Source organism: Pieris napi, chromosome 1 (assembly GCF_905475465.1).
Source record: "Pieris napi chromosome 1, ilPieNapi1.2, whole genome shotgun sequence".
Taxonomy (NCBI): Eukaryota; Metazoa; Arthropoda; class Insecta; order Lepidoptera; family Pieridae; genus Pieris; species Pieris napi.
This window is the reverse complement of record NC_062234.1, coordinates 3,648,237-3,665,261: the sequence shown is the minus strand read 5'-3', so window position 1 is coordinate 3,665,261 and position 17,025 is coordinate 3,648,237. Positions and strand designations below refer to the sequence as shown.

Below are 17,025 nucleotides of genomic sequence, written 5' to 3'. Positions count from 1 at the left end.
GCCTTTTTTTATACAGACAACCAAAATAATATAAAGAACCATTCGACGGAAATAAAATTACTTTTTTTTAAACTTTTTTGTGTAAAATATTTCCATTTATAATAATGTCGAGTGAGAAAACTATAGAAGAATATCAAGTTGCTTATGCATGCATAAAGCTGTAGCTTTGATTATGATTATTGTATTTAAACCTAGATATTGAAATTATTATTTAATTTTAATAAATAGAATTTAGAATTTTATTCTAAAATATTTATACTTAGCATATTTTAAATGAATTGTAATAATTATATTCTCGCTTTTGCAAAACCTGGTTTATAATTATATAATAAAGAAGGAAGGAGGAGGTACCAATTTTTTTGAAAGTTTTTGAAAGTAACGAACGCATAGAACCTATTTTGAATCTAACCTCTCGCATCTAAGTAAACCTGTGTAGTGGGTAACATATTTCATTTAAATGTAAATGGTTCCATACTCATTCGTTACTTTAAATTTGGTACAAGCGATAAACTGAGGAGGAAAGTTCAATTACAATTGTAAGCCAGGCGAAATAAAATTGCTTGCACGCAGCTGGGGTACATGGACAGAGAGAGACAGAGCTATATCCACTCTAAGGCGCATGAGAGGGACAGCGATAGTGAACTCGAACACGCCCCGAGCAAGCGCAAAGGCAGCCGCGGCAAGCTCGCGGTGAGCCGGCACGGGATAATCAACTTTATTCTCACAGTCTTTTGCCTGCGTCTTTAGTAGTAGTTTTGCTGTAGTACTAGACATTTTCTTTATAACATGTTTCTGTTCTTTTGTATTTTTTTCTAAATTACACGAAATTCTAACCGTAAGTGATATTGCGTTGTCGTTCATCTCGCCTTGACATAACCTTCGCTTCACTAAATGAAAATGATGTAACTCACTATCAGTAACAGTGGCATCGTGATTAGATAAGGATTATGTACGTTATTGTACGGTCTCCCGGTTACTGGTATGGAGGTATTGAGTTTTTTGTTTTAAATTAAACATTTTCGAGTGGTATTACTAACTTATAATGCTAATTGCGTGTCTATTGACGTGTTTGGACATATTGTAGTATCCTTCTTGTTGGTGAGATGGTGATGAATCATTGTGAAATATAAATTGATTTGAAAGGTAATTATTTGCAGCAAAGAAATCTAAAGCAGAAATTCGCAGCACTTCTGCGTCGATTTCGCGTTCCCGAAGAATTGGGTGAGCGCGGGGCGGTGCGAGACAACCACAACGCACAGCGGGACATAGATGAACTATTTCAGGTAAGTCGTAGATATCCTAACGAAACAGACTTGCTCAGTTTACCTGTAATTATCATTTTTGCATATCTATGGAAAATCCTGTCTATAATATGCTCTTTGACGTTACTACGAGTGCTATGATACTTCAATGTTCAGCCATTAGTTCAACAAAGATGTGTGTATGGCTTGAGACAGTAGGTTGATTTAAAATATCTCAACATATATCATTAAACAATTATTAAATATGTTCCTTTTCAATACCACATATTTAACTTATACATATCAGGCATTATTATATTACTATACCTACTAATTGACTTCTAATATAATATACTAATTGAGTTCTGATATAATATACTAATTGACTTCTGATATGTAGTGTTTAAGTGCTTGAACGTTTTATATATACGTGGGATAGAGTTTTTCTAGCATCATAATTTATTATGATGTGTAGTAGGTACTCCAACGAGCAGTGTAATTATGGCCTTTGAACCCAGGCTGTGCACAAATGGACTTTCGGTCTATGTGCGCAATTAATACTCGTTCGTAAAGGAGAGACCCAAATGGTCGACGGCGTGTGTCAGGCAGAGAAGGCTGATCACCAACTTGTCTATTAGATAAACAATTGGTCACGAAACATACAGAATTAAACACAGACCTAAAAGGCTGTAGCGCAAGCGGTTTCTTTTGTACTCGAACGAGATATTTAGGCAAAATCCTAATTGGTTTCTCGATGCGATCATAAAGTACAAAGTTGTCTATTCAGGATTTGGATTCTCTATCATGTGGCGAGGGTGACGATTCAGGTCCCGATCAGATGGACACCATCAGCATCGGTTCCACGCCTAAACCCTCGCTTAGACCGTTCTTCAGCAGCTCCAGGAGTCTTGCTAATCAAGACCATCATAGACATTCCAATGGTAAGTGCTAAAGAAATCAATGGTTTATGTAACTTGTGCCATAGTTTGATATTTAATTGCTTCAAAGTTTCTTTGCAATGTACTGATATATGAAGTCCATTCATTATATTAATCGATATGATTTTGTTATATTATTATATTATCGGACAAATTCAAGCGATTAGAGTTTTACCTATGAAAACTATGTAAGAAGGCTATTTAGTAAATAAAACCACAAGAAATTGGGCGCATTGTGTTGCTTAAATTTTATATTGCATTTTAATTATGATAGATAGTTTTAATGTAGGTGAAATTTTTTATTGCCTAATTTTGTGTTGTAACGCTCTGTTTAGTGCATGTGGGTTTGGAGTGGCGGTAACAATTCACTTGTGTTAAAACACATAAACATTTGCACATATAACCAATTGTACACGTGAATACTTCATTTCATACGTATGGGGCGATTCAAGTACTACGAATTAAGTTAATAATGCATGAGCATTTATAAGAAACAGTATCTTGATTATTTATCTATCTAAACACCCACTTATGTGGGACTACGTGGTACTCGAAAGGCTCCTTTGCGTGAAGCGTATACGTGCACGTATTCATACGTACATTTGGTGCCCGCCACTTCATTCCCATCGTAAGCGTAATCGCATGCGCAGTGACACGACACGCGAGCCTCGCGTCCGCTGCTGAGTTGCGACCGCGGAACCGACATCAGCCCACACTATCATTCACAGGTATTTTTTATTTCTATGCAACAATTTTGATTTGCTTGTGATATAAAAATAACTATTCATTTCATTTAGCAGCTGAATATGTTGTAAAAGAATCTTACAAAGGTCACCCCTTGGCACTTGCACGTTTTACAGTTAATATTTAATTTAGCCAATATAATTTGATTGTATGTCAAGAAACTCTTTCGGATATTTTCACGATGTATTTATGTACAAGCTTTTTGTTTTGTTCCATTGTTATGTCGCATTCAATAAGGTCGCAGTACTGTTACTGAATTTCCATCTCCAAATGAACCTAGTTATAATTAATTGCAGAAATTTAAATTTAATAATTCACAAGATCCGTCTACAAAGGAATGAGTAATGAATACTATCAATATTCCGTTCAAGAGTCTTTCCGTCGCTAAAATATTTGAATTGTTAATTAACCATCTGTTATATTGGAACAAAGGCCATGTTGTAAATGTATACGTCACTAGAATATTTAATAATACTTTTTTGTTTTTTATCATCAAGCATTTGACATTCACAAGGACTAAATTAATAATATAAAACATTAACATCGTGTGTTTGATGCGTAAAAGTTTCCTTTAGGCCTTCTTCATGTAACTGAAGTGCATGTCTGTGTATGCACATAATGTATCATAATAAAAAGTCTATCCTCAGAACGAAAAACGAGCAAAAAACCCAATCAAACCCAATTTATATAGATTAGAAAAAACTGCGTAATTGGTATGAATATGTATAATTAAAAACTTAACGCGAATACTACAGTAGCAGTTTTGAGTGCGTTATCTTTGAGTTATTGAATAACATAGATTTTTTATTATATTCTTTTATACTCTCTTCTCTCGCAAACATCTTTCAAATAACGAATTGCAACGTTATTTAAGCTATATATTTTGTATTCGTGACCTAGAATCGGAAGCAGTTCGTAGCTCAGCCGGGGACGAGCGTGGCAGTGAGGGTAATAGCGATGGAGATGCTACTCTCGATGCACCAGTCTCAGGCGCATCCGTATCGAGCTCGCCGCCAAATGAGATTAAGGTAGACCTTTACACGATTAAGCGAGTACTTCACAAATTAATAAATTTAATTAATATACCACATACTTTAAATAAATTATTATTTACAATATTATTTAAATAAATCGACGTTTCGAGTGCTTTCGAGATATCAGATATCAGCGTCTGTTGTGTTCTTTGTAGTTATTTAAACCTACTTTTTTTTTCCAGACGCATTCTGTTCGTTATTCCTTACAAACTTACATTATTCCTCATACATACTTTGCTATCACAAAAAGAAAAACATTAACGTTATATAAGCATCAGATGACGAAAAGTAATATTTATTAATATTAGTGTATAAATTATTTTTTCAAGACATAAGTCATGATGTAATATTTTTGTATATATTCCTTTCCAGGAGGACAAACGTTCACGCCTTTTTCGTAGTGCTACTAGCGGTGGTAACTTAACACCGGCCTCAGGAGCCAGGAAGAAAAATTCTCTAGTTATTGGCACTGAAAGACCGTTGTCTGCGCACGATTTGCCTGCCTTGAGTCCGACAGCACTAGAGGTAATCTTTAAATCTTATCTTAATTTAGTCACTTAGCGTAATCTTTAAAGGCGTGATTACTTTAGTAAACAAAGACACATAGTTTTGTATTTGATAAGATCAAGAGAAGAAAAAAAGAATAATGTTTGTAATTTTTTTTTTATATAGCCTCGTCGTACAATGGCCGAGCAAGTGAGCCGAGTGTTAGGTGAAGAGGGCCCTTTACCAGAGTGTGTAGCGGTGGCCCATGGGTCTCTTGCGCGTTGTTTGCAGGCCCTTGCTATACCTACTGTTGTGGCCCCTCCGGGAGTTGTACCCGATGCAAGGCCTCTATTACAGGCAGTGCTTGCTAGAGCTACTAAACAGTAAGATTCTTGTTATACGTCTATAAAGAAACTGAACGTGAATTTGTTAATTTATTTGTATTAAAATATATCCATATTTTGGTTTACAAAAGTTTTGTTGAATGATATAGAATTATCTCACGCGTCATCTGTGACGAAATAAGGTACTATTAACATTTTGGTATTTATTATATGTAATTTATGTTAGTTGTAGAAGTACGTAATAGATAAATAAATATTAGTTCAATCTTAAAAGCGTAAACAGACAGAAATTTTTTTGTCTAACATGGTCATATTAAAACACGGTGTAGTTGGTAGACTGGTCCATTGTGATGATACGACGAGCGACACACTAGTCCGTGAGGTTTGAATTTCTTTGCGTTTGGTTGATTTAGACATCGGTTGTGCACGAAATTATTTCTGTGGTAACGATCCCAATATAACGGTCTGAAAAATCTAAAAGGGGCAGTCGTCGCGCGTTGCGTATCTGCGTGTGTGGCGGAGAAGCAGCGGCAGCGGGTGTGCTACGTGCGCACGCTGAGCTCGCCGCAAGACGACCGCATGACGCCCCTCCCATAAGATACTACGTTATACCTGTCGGTTAGTTCTATTCTTCATAATAAACAAGGATAACGTTTAAATGATAGTTTTATAAAAATAAGTGCTGTAAAAAAAATTCCTTTGCTATTTCTTTGCAAGTAATTTTTTTTAATGTAAGCAACGGGTTGAGTTATATTTTATTAGATGCTACGGCGAGGTACTAATAAATTTGACAGCAAAGTGTGTTTGAAAATGACAAAAGATGCTGTGTTAATAAGCATCAGTTTATAAGAAAAGTTGAGTGAGAACTATCGATTCATCTAGACGAACATATAACGAGGTTTCTATATACAGAATTCAAAAGTAATTGCCAGTCTAAACTGTATGCGATGCGTAACAGTATGACGCACGAATTACGATTGTAGTATTTTTGATAAAGAAACATTGGGCTAGAATGATTTGATTTTTTATTGCAAAATGCACGGTGGGAAAAGTATAATTAAATTTGCTCTTCGCCTCTCATAAGTTGAGAACGGGATCTTATACCCTTATGCCAGGTTCACACGGCATTGTCCTGCACGTTTTTTTGCAGTATACGTCTTAACGAATAAATAGTGGTACATGTATTGTACATAGACCCATTCACACGGCGTTTGTACTGCAAAATATCGTACACCGTTTATACGTTCAAACGAATACTCAACGGACTTGTCAAGCAAATCGAATGAACTTTAACGTTAATTCGGTTTAAAGGGGCACATAATATAGCTCTGTCTCGTTCTCGCTCACTGTGACAACTGTGTGAAGACTGCGGCTATTCGTATTTTACACGAATGAAAATCTATCATGTGAAATCTATCGGGTGAAAGTACGTTGAAAAACGAATACAAAGAAAACGTGCAGGACAATGCCGTGTGAACCCAGTCTTACTTGCTTTGTAACTCAGTCACATGAGAACGATAAAATCTGATTGTTACAACTATGATATGTCGGTCACCAAATATGGTAAATTTGCCTTAGTAATACCCTTGTCGGTTGTATAGGTAGAATGCCTAGAGCGACCCCTTAGATCACTTTAGAACCCAAGGCCCTTAACAGAAACTTGAGCAGGCTATAATATTTTTTAGGTCAATGCACCGTGGCTCGCTACATGTCAGCTGCGGACCCGGCGTACGCGGCATTGTTCGCGAATGAAACGTGGGCGGGGCTTTGCGATCGCGCGCCGGACGCACACATGCCTGATATTGCTGAGATGTCTTCCAGAATCGCTAGGTATGATTTCTTATCTTAATCTAGTGTTTTATATTTAGACCCTTAAATAATATTGTTATCCCTAATACACGAAATAAATTTAAACATTAAACAAGCCGTCTTTACCGTCTGTTCAAAATAATGCACATTTCATTTCACAATCAACTACGCGCTTTTTTAAACTTTAAATCCTGAACATAGAATTCAAAACGAAATAGTTTGTCTTTGCTGAACTCTACAAAAATATATCATTCCGATTTTCAGTACTTTTTGCTGTTTCAGGTATTTAAATAGTATCGGCCCAGTGAATAACATCCCAATCGGCGAAGCAATGATCGCGTACAGAGACAAATCTGCCGATGAAGACTCTAGTCAGACGTTTGTTCCTTTCATAGCGGTGAGATTTAATACTGTATTTCATCTTTAAAATATTTTAAATACTTTTTGTATATGACAATACCATGACAAAACTCGAAATCAAGAATTTGTTTTAAAATTCCCCCACAGGAAGTCCGTGTAGGTTGGTCGGAGACGTGCGGTACATCGTTAGAGGGAGAAGAGGGTTCCCCTCCCGCTCGCCCTTCGCCCCCTGCGACGCCTGCGCCTGATCCCCTGCCACCTGCGCATGACCCGCTTGAGTTGCAACTGGACTATTGGCTGGTAAGCGTTATAGTATTATTGTATACTGTGAATCTACATATACTGTATATATATATTTATAATTGAACTAAGTGCCTAAGTCTTGATTAATTGCAAGATTTGAAGGATGAGTTACTCGGTTTGTTATTATATTTGTCGAATCTAATAGGTATAATTAAACCAAGAAAAATAAAAAAACAAATTTATTTATCTTGGTTGTGTGGGCACACACACAACATTTACTCTGCGACTGTATTTCTTATTTCTTCGACTTAAAAAAAATAATTTTACTGCACATTTTAAAAATGGTAGTCTAGTCTCAACATAAAAAATATATTTTTTTGTATTTAATTAGCAGTTATGTTGATATTGAGTAAAAGGCATTATTATTAAAACCTTCGGCATCTATATATATATGCTTCTTATCAATATTTACTTGTTGTGAGATGAGGCAATTCCAGATAAACTGAAAAAACTACCCTAGAAAATAAAAAGAACAACCAACACAGGGAGTTACAAAATCATTCTATTGTTGTAATAATAAATAAATACATTTAGTAATAACTTGTAGGTGGGTGGAACCGGGGGTAAAAGCGCTGAAGGTAGCGAGACGAGCGGTGGGGGTAAGGTGACGGTGAAGGCAGCCTTCCGAGCGCTTCTTGTCACAAGACACAACCATCATCTGGCCATCACCTACCTCACAAAGGAAAAGAAACAGAAAAGTACGTATTTACTCCTCAAACAGTGATCAACTGTTTACATGAAAAATGAATCGCCGAAATATATACTTAATTTTCGAATAATTACACCAAAATGGAAAATTATTTACTTGTATTCGTTTGACAGAACAAGTTTATAAAGGTGGGAACTGACCAAAGTTACGAGGTGTAATGTAGCATTCGCATCGAGCGTGTTACGCATCGAGCATGTTAAGCTGTGTTCTAAAATCGGCGTAACATGCTCGTCAAAACTCTGTGCTCCACTTTCGCCGCCAGTGTTCACGAGATGTGATAGTGATAATGTTGATATCTTTCATTCTATTTAATTATTGTTTCATCCAAATTAAGAAGAAGAGAAAATGTTATTGGACATAAATCTTATTTAAAAACACAGGCGTATGAGGTGGTTTGTTATTGATTGCAATATTAAAAACCAAATGATTACTGGACAGTATAAAAACTTTGTACGCAGGTCTCGATTTTGAAGAACTGTTGAATTTAATTGGACCAAAAGTACTTGAAAAAGACACAATTTATAGAAAATCATAATCATGATCACTCGCGACGTGCGACGCGTAATTACTGAACCGCGTAACAGTCAAAGGATTCGCCAAAAAACCGACAGCCGGGTGGAGCACTCACAGCGAGCAACGAGCGGCTCGTTGCTCGCTGGTTTCCCCGTAACACGACGTACTGACTGCACGAATGCTCGCTGTGTGACATTACATTACATGTTACATTACACCTCGTAACGTTGGTCAGTTCCCACCTTAAGAGAAACGAATATTTTTATTTTTTTTAAATTAAGACAGATCTATTTTTCTTATCTATCTGATTTCAATACATTAAGGGCCATTTCTTAAGAGGCAGTGCACAGCTAACGGCAGCAAACATCGGCATTAAATAATTACCCTCCAAAATTACAGTTGAAAACTTTATAATTCTGTTGATTAAATGTTTGGGGGCGTTTGAGGATCGATATTGATAGCTTAGTAAGAAACAAAATCCGAAATTAATTTGAGATCCTTTATGACACCAAGGCTCGATAACTTTAAGAATAAAACCTGCTATTCCAGTAATGCGTTTGGGCAAGAAGAAAGAAAAGAGTGGAGAAAGTGAGGCAGGCCGTGCGCATAACGTTGAAGGTGTCGCCAGACTGATTTGTTCCGCTAAAGGCTCGCATACTCCGCTCAAAGGTATGTAGTCTTATATATTACTAGCAGACTTGGCCAAGCTTTGCTGTGGCTAAAGTTTTTGTTATATCACATAGTAGTAAACTATTCAAGGGAAACGGTAGGGGAACCAGTCATGAGGACCACCATGCTTGTTTTGTGGTTATGCCATTTAATTGTGACTATCAAATAATAAACAAATATTTGCAATAAAATAATATTGCGGGTATAAATTGAGATGTAAGCTATCCTATCTTTTAAGTTGGATCAAACTACACACGGTGTGCAAATTTGATTGATATCGGTTCGGTAGCTTAGGAGTCCATAGCGGACAAACAACGTGACACGTAATTTATATATATTAAGATTAATATCAATATTCACTTTGATTGCATTCTGCAATAGTGTACGTAGGTGCTCCGATTGCCTCAATCAGTAGGAGGCGAAACGTTTATTAATATAATGATTGCAGCTTACAAGCGTTTTGTAAAATGTTGACGTTTAAACATAATAGCAGGGAGTTTTTTTTTAAATTATAACAGCGGGCAAACGGGCAGGAGGCTCGCATGTGCGTTGCCGGCTCTTAAAGAATTGGTTATTGACATTTCTCCTAGTCAATTCAAATTTGATTTGAGAACTGCGAAAAATGTAAATTTACATTGTTCTTATATTTTTCGACTTTGGTAGTTTTTATTTGAAAGCTGCTTATTTAGTGAATTTGCTGACGGGACTAATGACATAAACCAATATTCCCTTAATGGTCGGTTTTGTAAGGACATATATAGAGCAAAAATTCGTTCTTACATAGTAACGCTACAATAGCTACAAATTTAAACTCTAAACCGCATCAAGCTTCGAGAATCGTTTGGTTTAGAAGTGTTTTTTTTAATACTTTTTTCATGACGTATAATATTACACCTTATTTATATCTTTTATTTCATTTTTCCTGGCTGAGGTGAGGTTATATATTGTTTTGTGAAATTATTAAGTGTTGTATTTTTTCTTTTTCAGTTTACATCGACGGCACAGAATGGAACGGTGTGAAGTTCTTCCAATTATCGACGCAATGGCAGACTCACGTGAAGTCGTTCCCGGTTGCGACTTGCGGCGGCCCGCTACCCTCACTCGCTCCCCTCGCCCCGCAAGAAACTTAGACGCTCGTAACGGCCACAGGATATAGCAGACAGAAGTGACTCCATAAACCCGTGAGGTTGAAATGCTTTCCTATAGTACTAGACATCATAGTCATAGCGATGTTTATACTAGACGTCATAGACGTATTTATATATTGTGAAAAGTAATATCTGGCTTGATGATTAGCTAAAACTTAACTAAGAAAAAGTTAGAAGTCTGTATGTATTCTGTCGCAGTAGTATAAATTCATACTGTCTTTACCATCGACTATCGGGCTGATACGATTGTATTAGTTTGTCGCTTACGATGCTTAGTGCGAAAAAGTTCAAGCTCGAGGGACGGTAGCTATCTGGTATATTCCAGAAAATTCTAGAATTTTGGAATGGATTGTGCAAAATTATTAATATACTGCATGTTTAGAGGGAGTTTTTATTTACAATACGTGGCTTTATGAGACAAACATTAATAATCAATAATTATAAGCGGTTTCCTTATCTCTTAATTAATTTAAATATACTGATGCCATGATCCATGCAATGACATAGTAGTCTAGTTGTCTGAACTAGTTCCTCCCTCGTCTTATGTTGTAGCGTTACTTAATAATAAAGCTGCCATTTATGTGCTTGTGTTGTGTAATTTGAATTACGTTCAAATTTTTATTACTGGCAGCATTAGAATAGAATTTGCTAATTTTATACGCAACGGTTAAAAGTTAAAATTGCGTTTGTAGATTATAGTGCGTGTTTAATATAAATTGTGTAAAATTTTATAATCGATGTTAAACGTATTTCAAGTTGCATAATTACAGCTCAATGCATAGTCATGTAGATGTAGTTAGTTCTGTGTACTCAATAATTCAATAATGGTTCGTGACATTTCCAAGTAAAATAGGATATAAATACCTACAAGCGTGCGCTTTTTTCTGGTCTTCATTTCTCTCCAAACTAGAACTTGAAAAACGCTTTTGTTTTTATCGCCATTGAGGGTTTACTCTCAATATCTGACAACAGAGACAGCTTAAGAGTTTACATTTTATGAGCCTGCTCCACGTTTCTGAGTTGCCAGAATGAGAAGCGCACGAATGTAGCACTTTGGTGTATAAGTGAAATCGAATTTCGTGTTTGAGCGCATATCAGGTTCGTCGGAGCGCGGTTATTTTGAATCTGTGATTTTTTGGATAGACAGTGGTTTCAAAGTGCAGCAATCTTAAGCTGTTAATATCTAGGTGTAGTTAGCATTTCATTACGTGGCCGCTGTGGTTATTTGCTTCTCAATTGAAGTACTGAAACCGGTGGCTTGCCACTCGCTTAAGTCACAGCCACCGCGTAGATCGCTGCTAGCTGTACTTCTACATAATCCTCTTTATTAAAACTTCCTAAAACGACTGATTGTCAGTATTACATTGAAAACCAAATTGTACTTTCGTAACGAATTACTCCGAGCCAGCTTAGAAAAATAGTTTTCTATTGCTGCGTTCTTTAAGAGATGTCCTTTTTCTCGATGATAATATTCGTTAGTTCTATGTGTATTTTTAGTATGTGGCTGTGTGAACGTTAAGGTGTACGTACGTATCCAAGCGTACATTATGATATAGCATAGCTTGGTAACATTTTGATTTTATACACTCACTTCAACTTTATATTTGGTGCTCTTCGATTTCAATCATCATCGTTCTAGACCCGCCGTGCCAAATTTTAATATTGCCTTTTTTAGTTAAATAAAATTTGCATCGTTATTTTTTCTTATTTATTTTCAATTACTTATGCCATCTTCGGTGATCTAATAAACACATTTTCTTGGCATCTAAAACGTAGTTAGCCATATTTGTGCTTAATACAAAGTCTAGTCGGATTTTACCCGCAATTAAAAAATAAGATTGTCCCTAAACGATAGCCAACAAACCACATCAGCTCAGGAATATATGTATTTTCGAATAAATTAAAATTTAAAAAGTTGGGTTATTCCACATTTGTGAATAATATATAAGAAACATGTCTATCAGTTAAATTTTAAAATCCAACAATAATATTATCCAAATTTGGTATACAATATAATTTAATATAAAAGGCAATTTAAACCATTGCATAATACATTTCTGAATGTAAACCTGATGTGACCATATTTTTTTTCATAGGTTCTAATATATAGTGACATATAGCACAAAATATATCAAGTTATTCTAGATAAGGTTCGTTTAAATAAAGTGTTATTAATGAAACATATATCAGTGTTAGATTAGAAGTTACAAATGTATGTATTGTATATTACATTTCCAGCGATGTGGTTAGCTAATGACCGAGTGCAGTTGTGTAAAAAGTGAGATCCTTTTTGTAGTGTTAAAACAAACTTTACAGAAATACCATTAAGACATTGTTTTACCAGCAATTACTACAACTTCTCATATATTAGAAAATTTACATGTTGGGATAAAGACAATACATTAAAATAGTATTTTTTGGATCTTTAATATGTTAATCAATTATAGGCCATTAGTAAGCCATTGTTAATTACAGTCCCTTTTTACGCAGCTGAACCAAATCTAGATATTATGAAAGGCTGCCAGGAGTGGTTTTGTGTAAATTGCCTGCGGCAATAGAAGCTCAAGTGATGATAATGTCTAGAGGCCTAGCCTAGTATGATCTGTAATTATTTAACCTTTATCTCTAAGTAAAGTTTAGCTCGACTCTTGTTGACAGCATGTGTTACAAACCAGCGCTTTAAAAATATTTAAAGACTTTCAAGCTCCATGCTATATATAAATGCACTCACCTAGTGCATAAATAACTAGAATACTGGATAGTGCTGTCTTAAATCATTAACATATTCAATTCTGGTGTTCAAACAGAGGTCTGTTGCACAACTAGAGTCGAAAATAAACAATTAATTTTGAAATATTTTGTTATTATGATCTCATTATGACTAACTTGGCGTTATAAATTTCTTAATTCTGCATTGTAATATGCCTGAAAGCAAAGTTTGTCATTTTTTAATATAAGTCTATATTCATTCATCCTAATATATTTGTAATCTTTACAATACATCACATATTGTTTTGCAAGCAGTACATAGCAAAACTGTAATCATAGTTATGAAGTTTAAGTTGATTTAATTAGTACAAAAAATATATTTTATGTTTCTGTATTCTATTAAGTTATTAATAATGGAGTTCTTTTTATTGTTTATGGTGCAAATCCTTTCCCTGTTAAAATTTAAATGACTCAATTAAACTTTCAATATAATTGTAATGAATTAAGTGAAGTCATGAGATTTATTTTACTATGGTTTGCAAGTATGATTTGTATTTATTGTACAAATAAACATTTTGCATTAAAATCTATGGACTTGTTTTATTTTAAAACCAATTTACTAAAGCTAACTATAATCTAATTTATAGTATTAAAACTAAATTAGCCTATAAAATTTTTATTCATCTGTTAAAACATTTCATAAAGACATTGATGTTATTAAAGTTAGTTATATAAATCAAGTATAAATAACAAATATCATATAAATAACAATTTTAAACTTATTTAATAAATGTCAACATTGTCAAAGACCTTTAAACATAACAAACTGGCCTTTTAAGCCATTTTTTCCACCCATGCCACCTTCGGGTAAAATATATAACAAACCATCTTCTTTTTTCTTGGGATTAAACTCATTTAAATTGTTATTACTACTATCTAAATCAGCTAAACGCCACATGGCAAGATATTTCGACTTTCCATGCCTACAAAATATGTAAATATTGTTAGGATCAGATAAATAATTTCCATTAGGGTCATCTATAATTAAAATTCCACACACTAATGCCCAATGTGCAGTGTGTCCATGTCGAAGGCAGGGTGAGTGGTTGCAATCTGCATCATATCTGAATACCAGTTAAGTATTACCTAGACAAAAACAATATCACAAATCTATGTGATGCTATTATTATATACATATTGCTTCATTAGTATAGTACTCAAAGTGATTAATCTTGAACTTAAGTTTATACACCAAAATTAAAAACAACTAAAACTCAACCCATACTCATTAACAAAACTATCACTTATTATGTAATTTGTATAAACAACTATTAATAATTACATTTGATATTTACTGAGTTTTATGCCTTTTGTTAAAATTTTGATAAGAAAGCTATGTCAAGTTTACTCACTTCACTAACTAGAACTACAAATATCAAGTAGCAATAGAATTATTTAAGTAATTTGGGTTAAGTAATTTACGATACAATATAAGATTCAATATACTATATCCTATGTAAATGACTGATTAAGATTGGCAGAAGAGACTAATTTACCCTCAAGTCCTATAAATATCATCATATATACGAGACTACTTGTAAAGAACAAGAGAATCATGCATTTGCTATAAAATTAAGGTAAAACAGAAATAGTCAAAAACATTGTTTACACAAGATTTTTCCTGGGGTTTCCAAAATTTATGAGTTGTAAAAGGATACGCAACTAACAAAGTAGCACCATTCAACAATTCAAGTATTATTTCTTTGCTATAAAGTCCATGTCTTAAATGGAAACTGGCATTATTTTTTTTAGACAGATTTAATACTTTTTCAACAAGTTGTACCATATTCTGACAACTAAACATCTCACCATTATTGCTGTAACCTTCTGCTATAACTATATTCAGTAACTCATCAGGGCTAACCTCTCCATTTAAAAGCATAGATAATGCTACTAAGCCACAAGTTGGGCCCACTTGTGTAATAGCTTTAAAGTTGTTATATTTGAACTGATGAGGAGCTTTGTAAAGACAAATGTTATTTTTTGCACAAGCTTCTCGTAACTCCAGCTCAGTAGTCCATTGACAAATAGAATCACTCAGTGAATTTTGTGTTTGGTATAATTTTAGAGGAGTGATGGTATTATCAGCTGGAAGTGGTGGTGGTACGGGGGGATTTGTACTCATTTTAATAGTTATGAACCACTGATCAATTGGTTATTAATACTTACTTCGCTATGTAAGAAAATAATACAATATTACAATAAAAACACTAGCCAACAATAATGAAGTTTATGATCGCTAGACTTGTAAATAGGCAAATAAAAATGCAAATAAATACTCAACCCCCGTATAAAAATTACATAATTTATCGAATAATAATAATACATACAGATAACATAATTCTTTCGTCATCACTTCTGACTTCTGATTTATCTTATTTCTCTTTTTCAATCACAATTCACAGATCAAATAGTGTTTCACATTCACCCAGTTCATTCACTCAGGCAAACGTAAAGAAACGCGATGTTTTTTATAATATGTATATTTTCTTTGGCTTTTCCCCGACTATATTGTCGTTACAAAAATAAGTTATCATGAAGTTCTACGTTCTACGTAATTATTTCTGTAAATTTTTTGTATTAAATTTACATCAAATTTTAGAATGGTGTCTGTTGTTGTAGTCCATCCACATTCCACACTCTTCACGACAGTCAGTCCACGAGGCGATCCTCGCGATGCAAATTGCAAGCTAGGGATGGCGATCTGAGATCGATTAATCGAAGAATCGATTTTTCGAGCAGAAAATATCGATTTTTTAAATCGATATGAAGTACTGTGTCGATTCACTGAATCGATATATCACCCTTGAAAATCGACATTCGATTTTTTCTGTTTTGGTATAAACCATACAATTATTTGCATTTAGTTGAATGTGCCTGAATTATAAGAGTGCTGCCGGTTAAAGAGTTAACTACTCATAAACTCGCGAGATGGCTGTATGTTTAGTATCCTTTACTCGCCACTCTTTAATAAAAAAGTTACGTTTGTAGTCTTTGACTTTATGTATTTATAATCTGTGACGATTGATATTGCATTATTCATTTGTTGTTGTCGTTTAATGAATACTGTTATTAGCGTAATATAAGTATTTTCATGATTTATTTTCATCAGATTTTCATGTAGTGTTTGTTGCGAAATAATAACTAATTGAGAGTAGGTAAGTAAATAAGTAAAGCGCTTCTTATTTTTTACTTTTTTGCAATCAATAAAAACATTCAGTATATAAATACTTATTTTTTTTTATAGTTGATCTTATAGTTTGATACGGTAATAAAAATAATTGTTATTTTTGAATTCCCTGATTTTATTGATAAGATATCGTTAATTGCAATATTAATCTTGTTTTTAGTAAAATTGATACAAATTTACATTGTAAACGCAAACTTGAAAAAAAGATCGATTTTTTAAGAATCGATTTTGTAGGCCTCGATTTTTTCGTGAATCGATTCATTAGACTACGATTCGAATCGATTTAAAAATCGATCTTTTTCGTAAAGAATCGCCATCCCTATTGCAAGCGCCAGAGCCCAGAGACCAGAGTGTAGAGTCAAGACTCAAGAGTGTAGAGTGTAGACACGTGCCCCTAGTGTTGCCACGCCTCAGCGTTTCTCTGACGTTTTCCTGTTATGTTTATTCCTAATTCATTCATTTCCTATTCATTCTAATTAGATGAAGCACCAAATATCTATAGATGGATCCAAATCGCGGCCGCACAAGAAACAGTAATGGTGTTGCTGCGTTGGCAAAAATTTACCCATATGGGTAAAATTATTCCCAATTGCAGATCTTTGAGGAAGGCCTATTTCCTGCAGTGGACGTCTGTTGGCTGATATAATGATGGTAATTCCCAATTGATTACTATTACAAGGTAGAAAATTGGACATCGCGACAAACTTAGACGGAGTTAGGTTGGGACAAGTTTAATGCTTTTCTTAGTAGGAATTCGTGGAAGAAAAG

At 34.4% G+C, this 17,025-nt stretch overlaps 2 protein-coding genes across 4 annotated transcripts in view; one reads left to right on the top strand and one right to left on the bottom strand.

Annotated features, from left to right (window-relative positions):
* LOC125063296 (phosphofurin acidic cluster sorting protein 1) overlaps positions 1-12,992 on the top strand; it is a 69,767-nt gene extending 56,775 nt beyond the window's left edge. The window contains exons 6-19 of one of the 3 annotated variants that reach the window (XM_047669689.1): positions 571-690; positions 1,158-1,283; positions 2,029-2,182; positions 2,830-2,907; positions 3,824-3,951; positions 4,330-4,482; positions 4,630-4,826; positions 5,269-5,405; positions 6,473-6,617; positions 6,879-6,993; positions 7,104-7,256; positions 7,807-7,957; positions 9,031-9,150; positions 10,138-12,992. In XM_047669689.1, coding sequence (XP_047525645.1) covers positions 571-690; positions 1,158-1,283; positions 2,029-2,182; positions 2,830-2,907; positions 3,824-3,951; positions 4,330-4,482; positions 4,630-4,826; positions 5,269-5,405; positions 6,473-6,617; positions 6,879-6,993; positions 7,104-7,256; positions 7,807-7,957; positions 9,031-9,150; positions 10,138-10,280 — 1,920 coding nt within the window. In that variant the 3' untranslated portion in view covers positions 10,281-12,992. The remainder of the gene's footprint in view (positions 1-570; positions 691-1,157; positions 1,284-2,028; positions 2,183-2,829; positions 2,908-3,823; positions 3,952-4,329; positions 4,483-4,629; positions 4,827-5,268; positions 5,406-6,472; positions 6,618-6,878; positions 6,994-7,103; positions 7,257-7,806; positions 7,958-9,030; positions 9,151-10,137) is intronic. The other 2 variants (XM_047669699.1, XM_047669708.1) reach the window with 2 other exon arrangements.
* A 711-nt stretch (positions 12,993-13,703) lies between these two features.
* On the bottom strand, positions 13,704-15,285 carry LOC125053387 (UPF0692 protein CG33108). The gene is made up of 2 exons (XM_047654739.1): positions 14,726-15,285; positions 13,704-14,131 (listed from the first exon to the last, which is right to left on the bottom strand). Exons 1-2 carry the CDS (start codon positions 15,190-15,192, stop codon positions 13,810-13,812), a joined length of 789 nt encoding a protein of 262 aa, XP_047510695.1. The 5' UTR covers positions 15,193-15,285; the 3' UTR covers positions 13,704-13,809.
* Between the last annotated feature and the right edge of the window lie 1,740 nt (positions 15,286-17,025).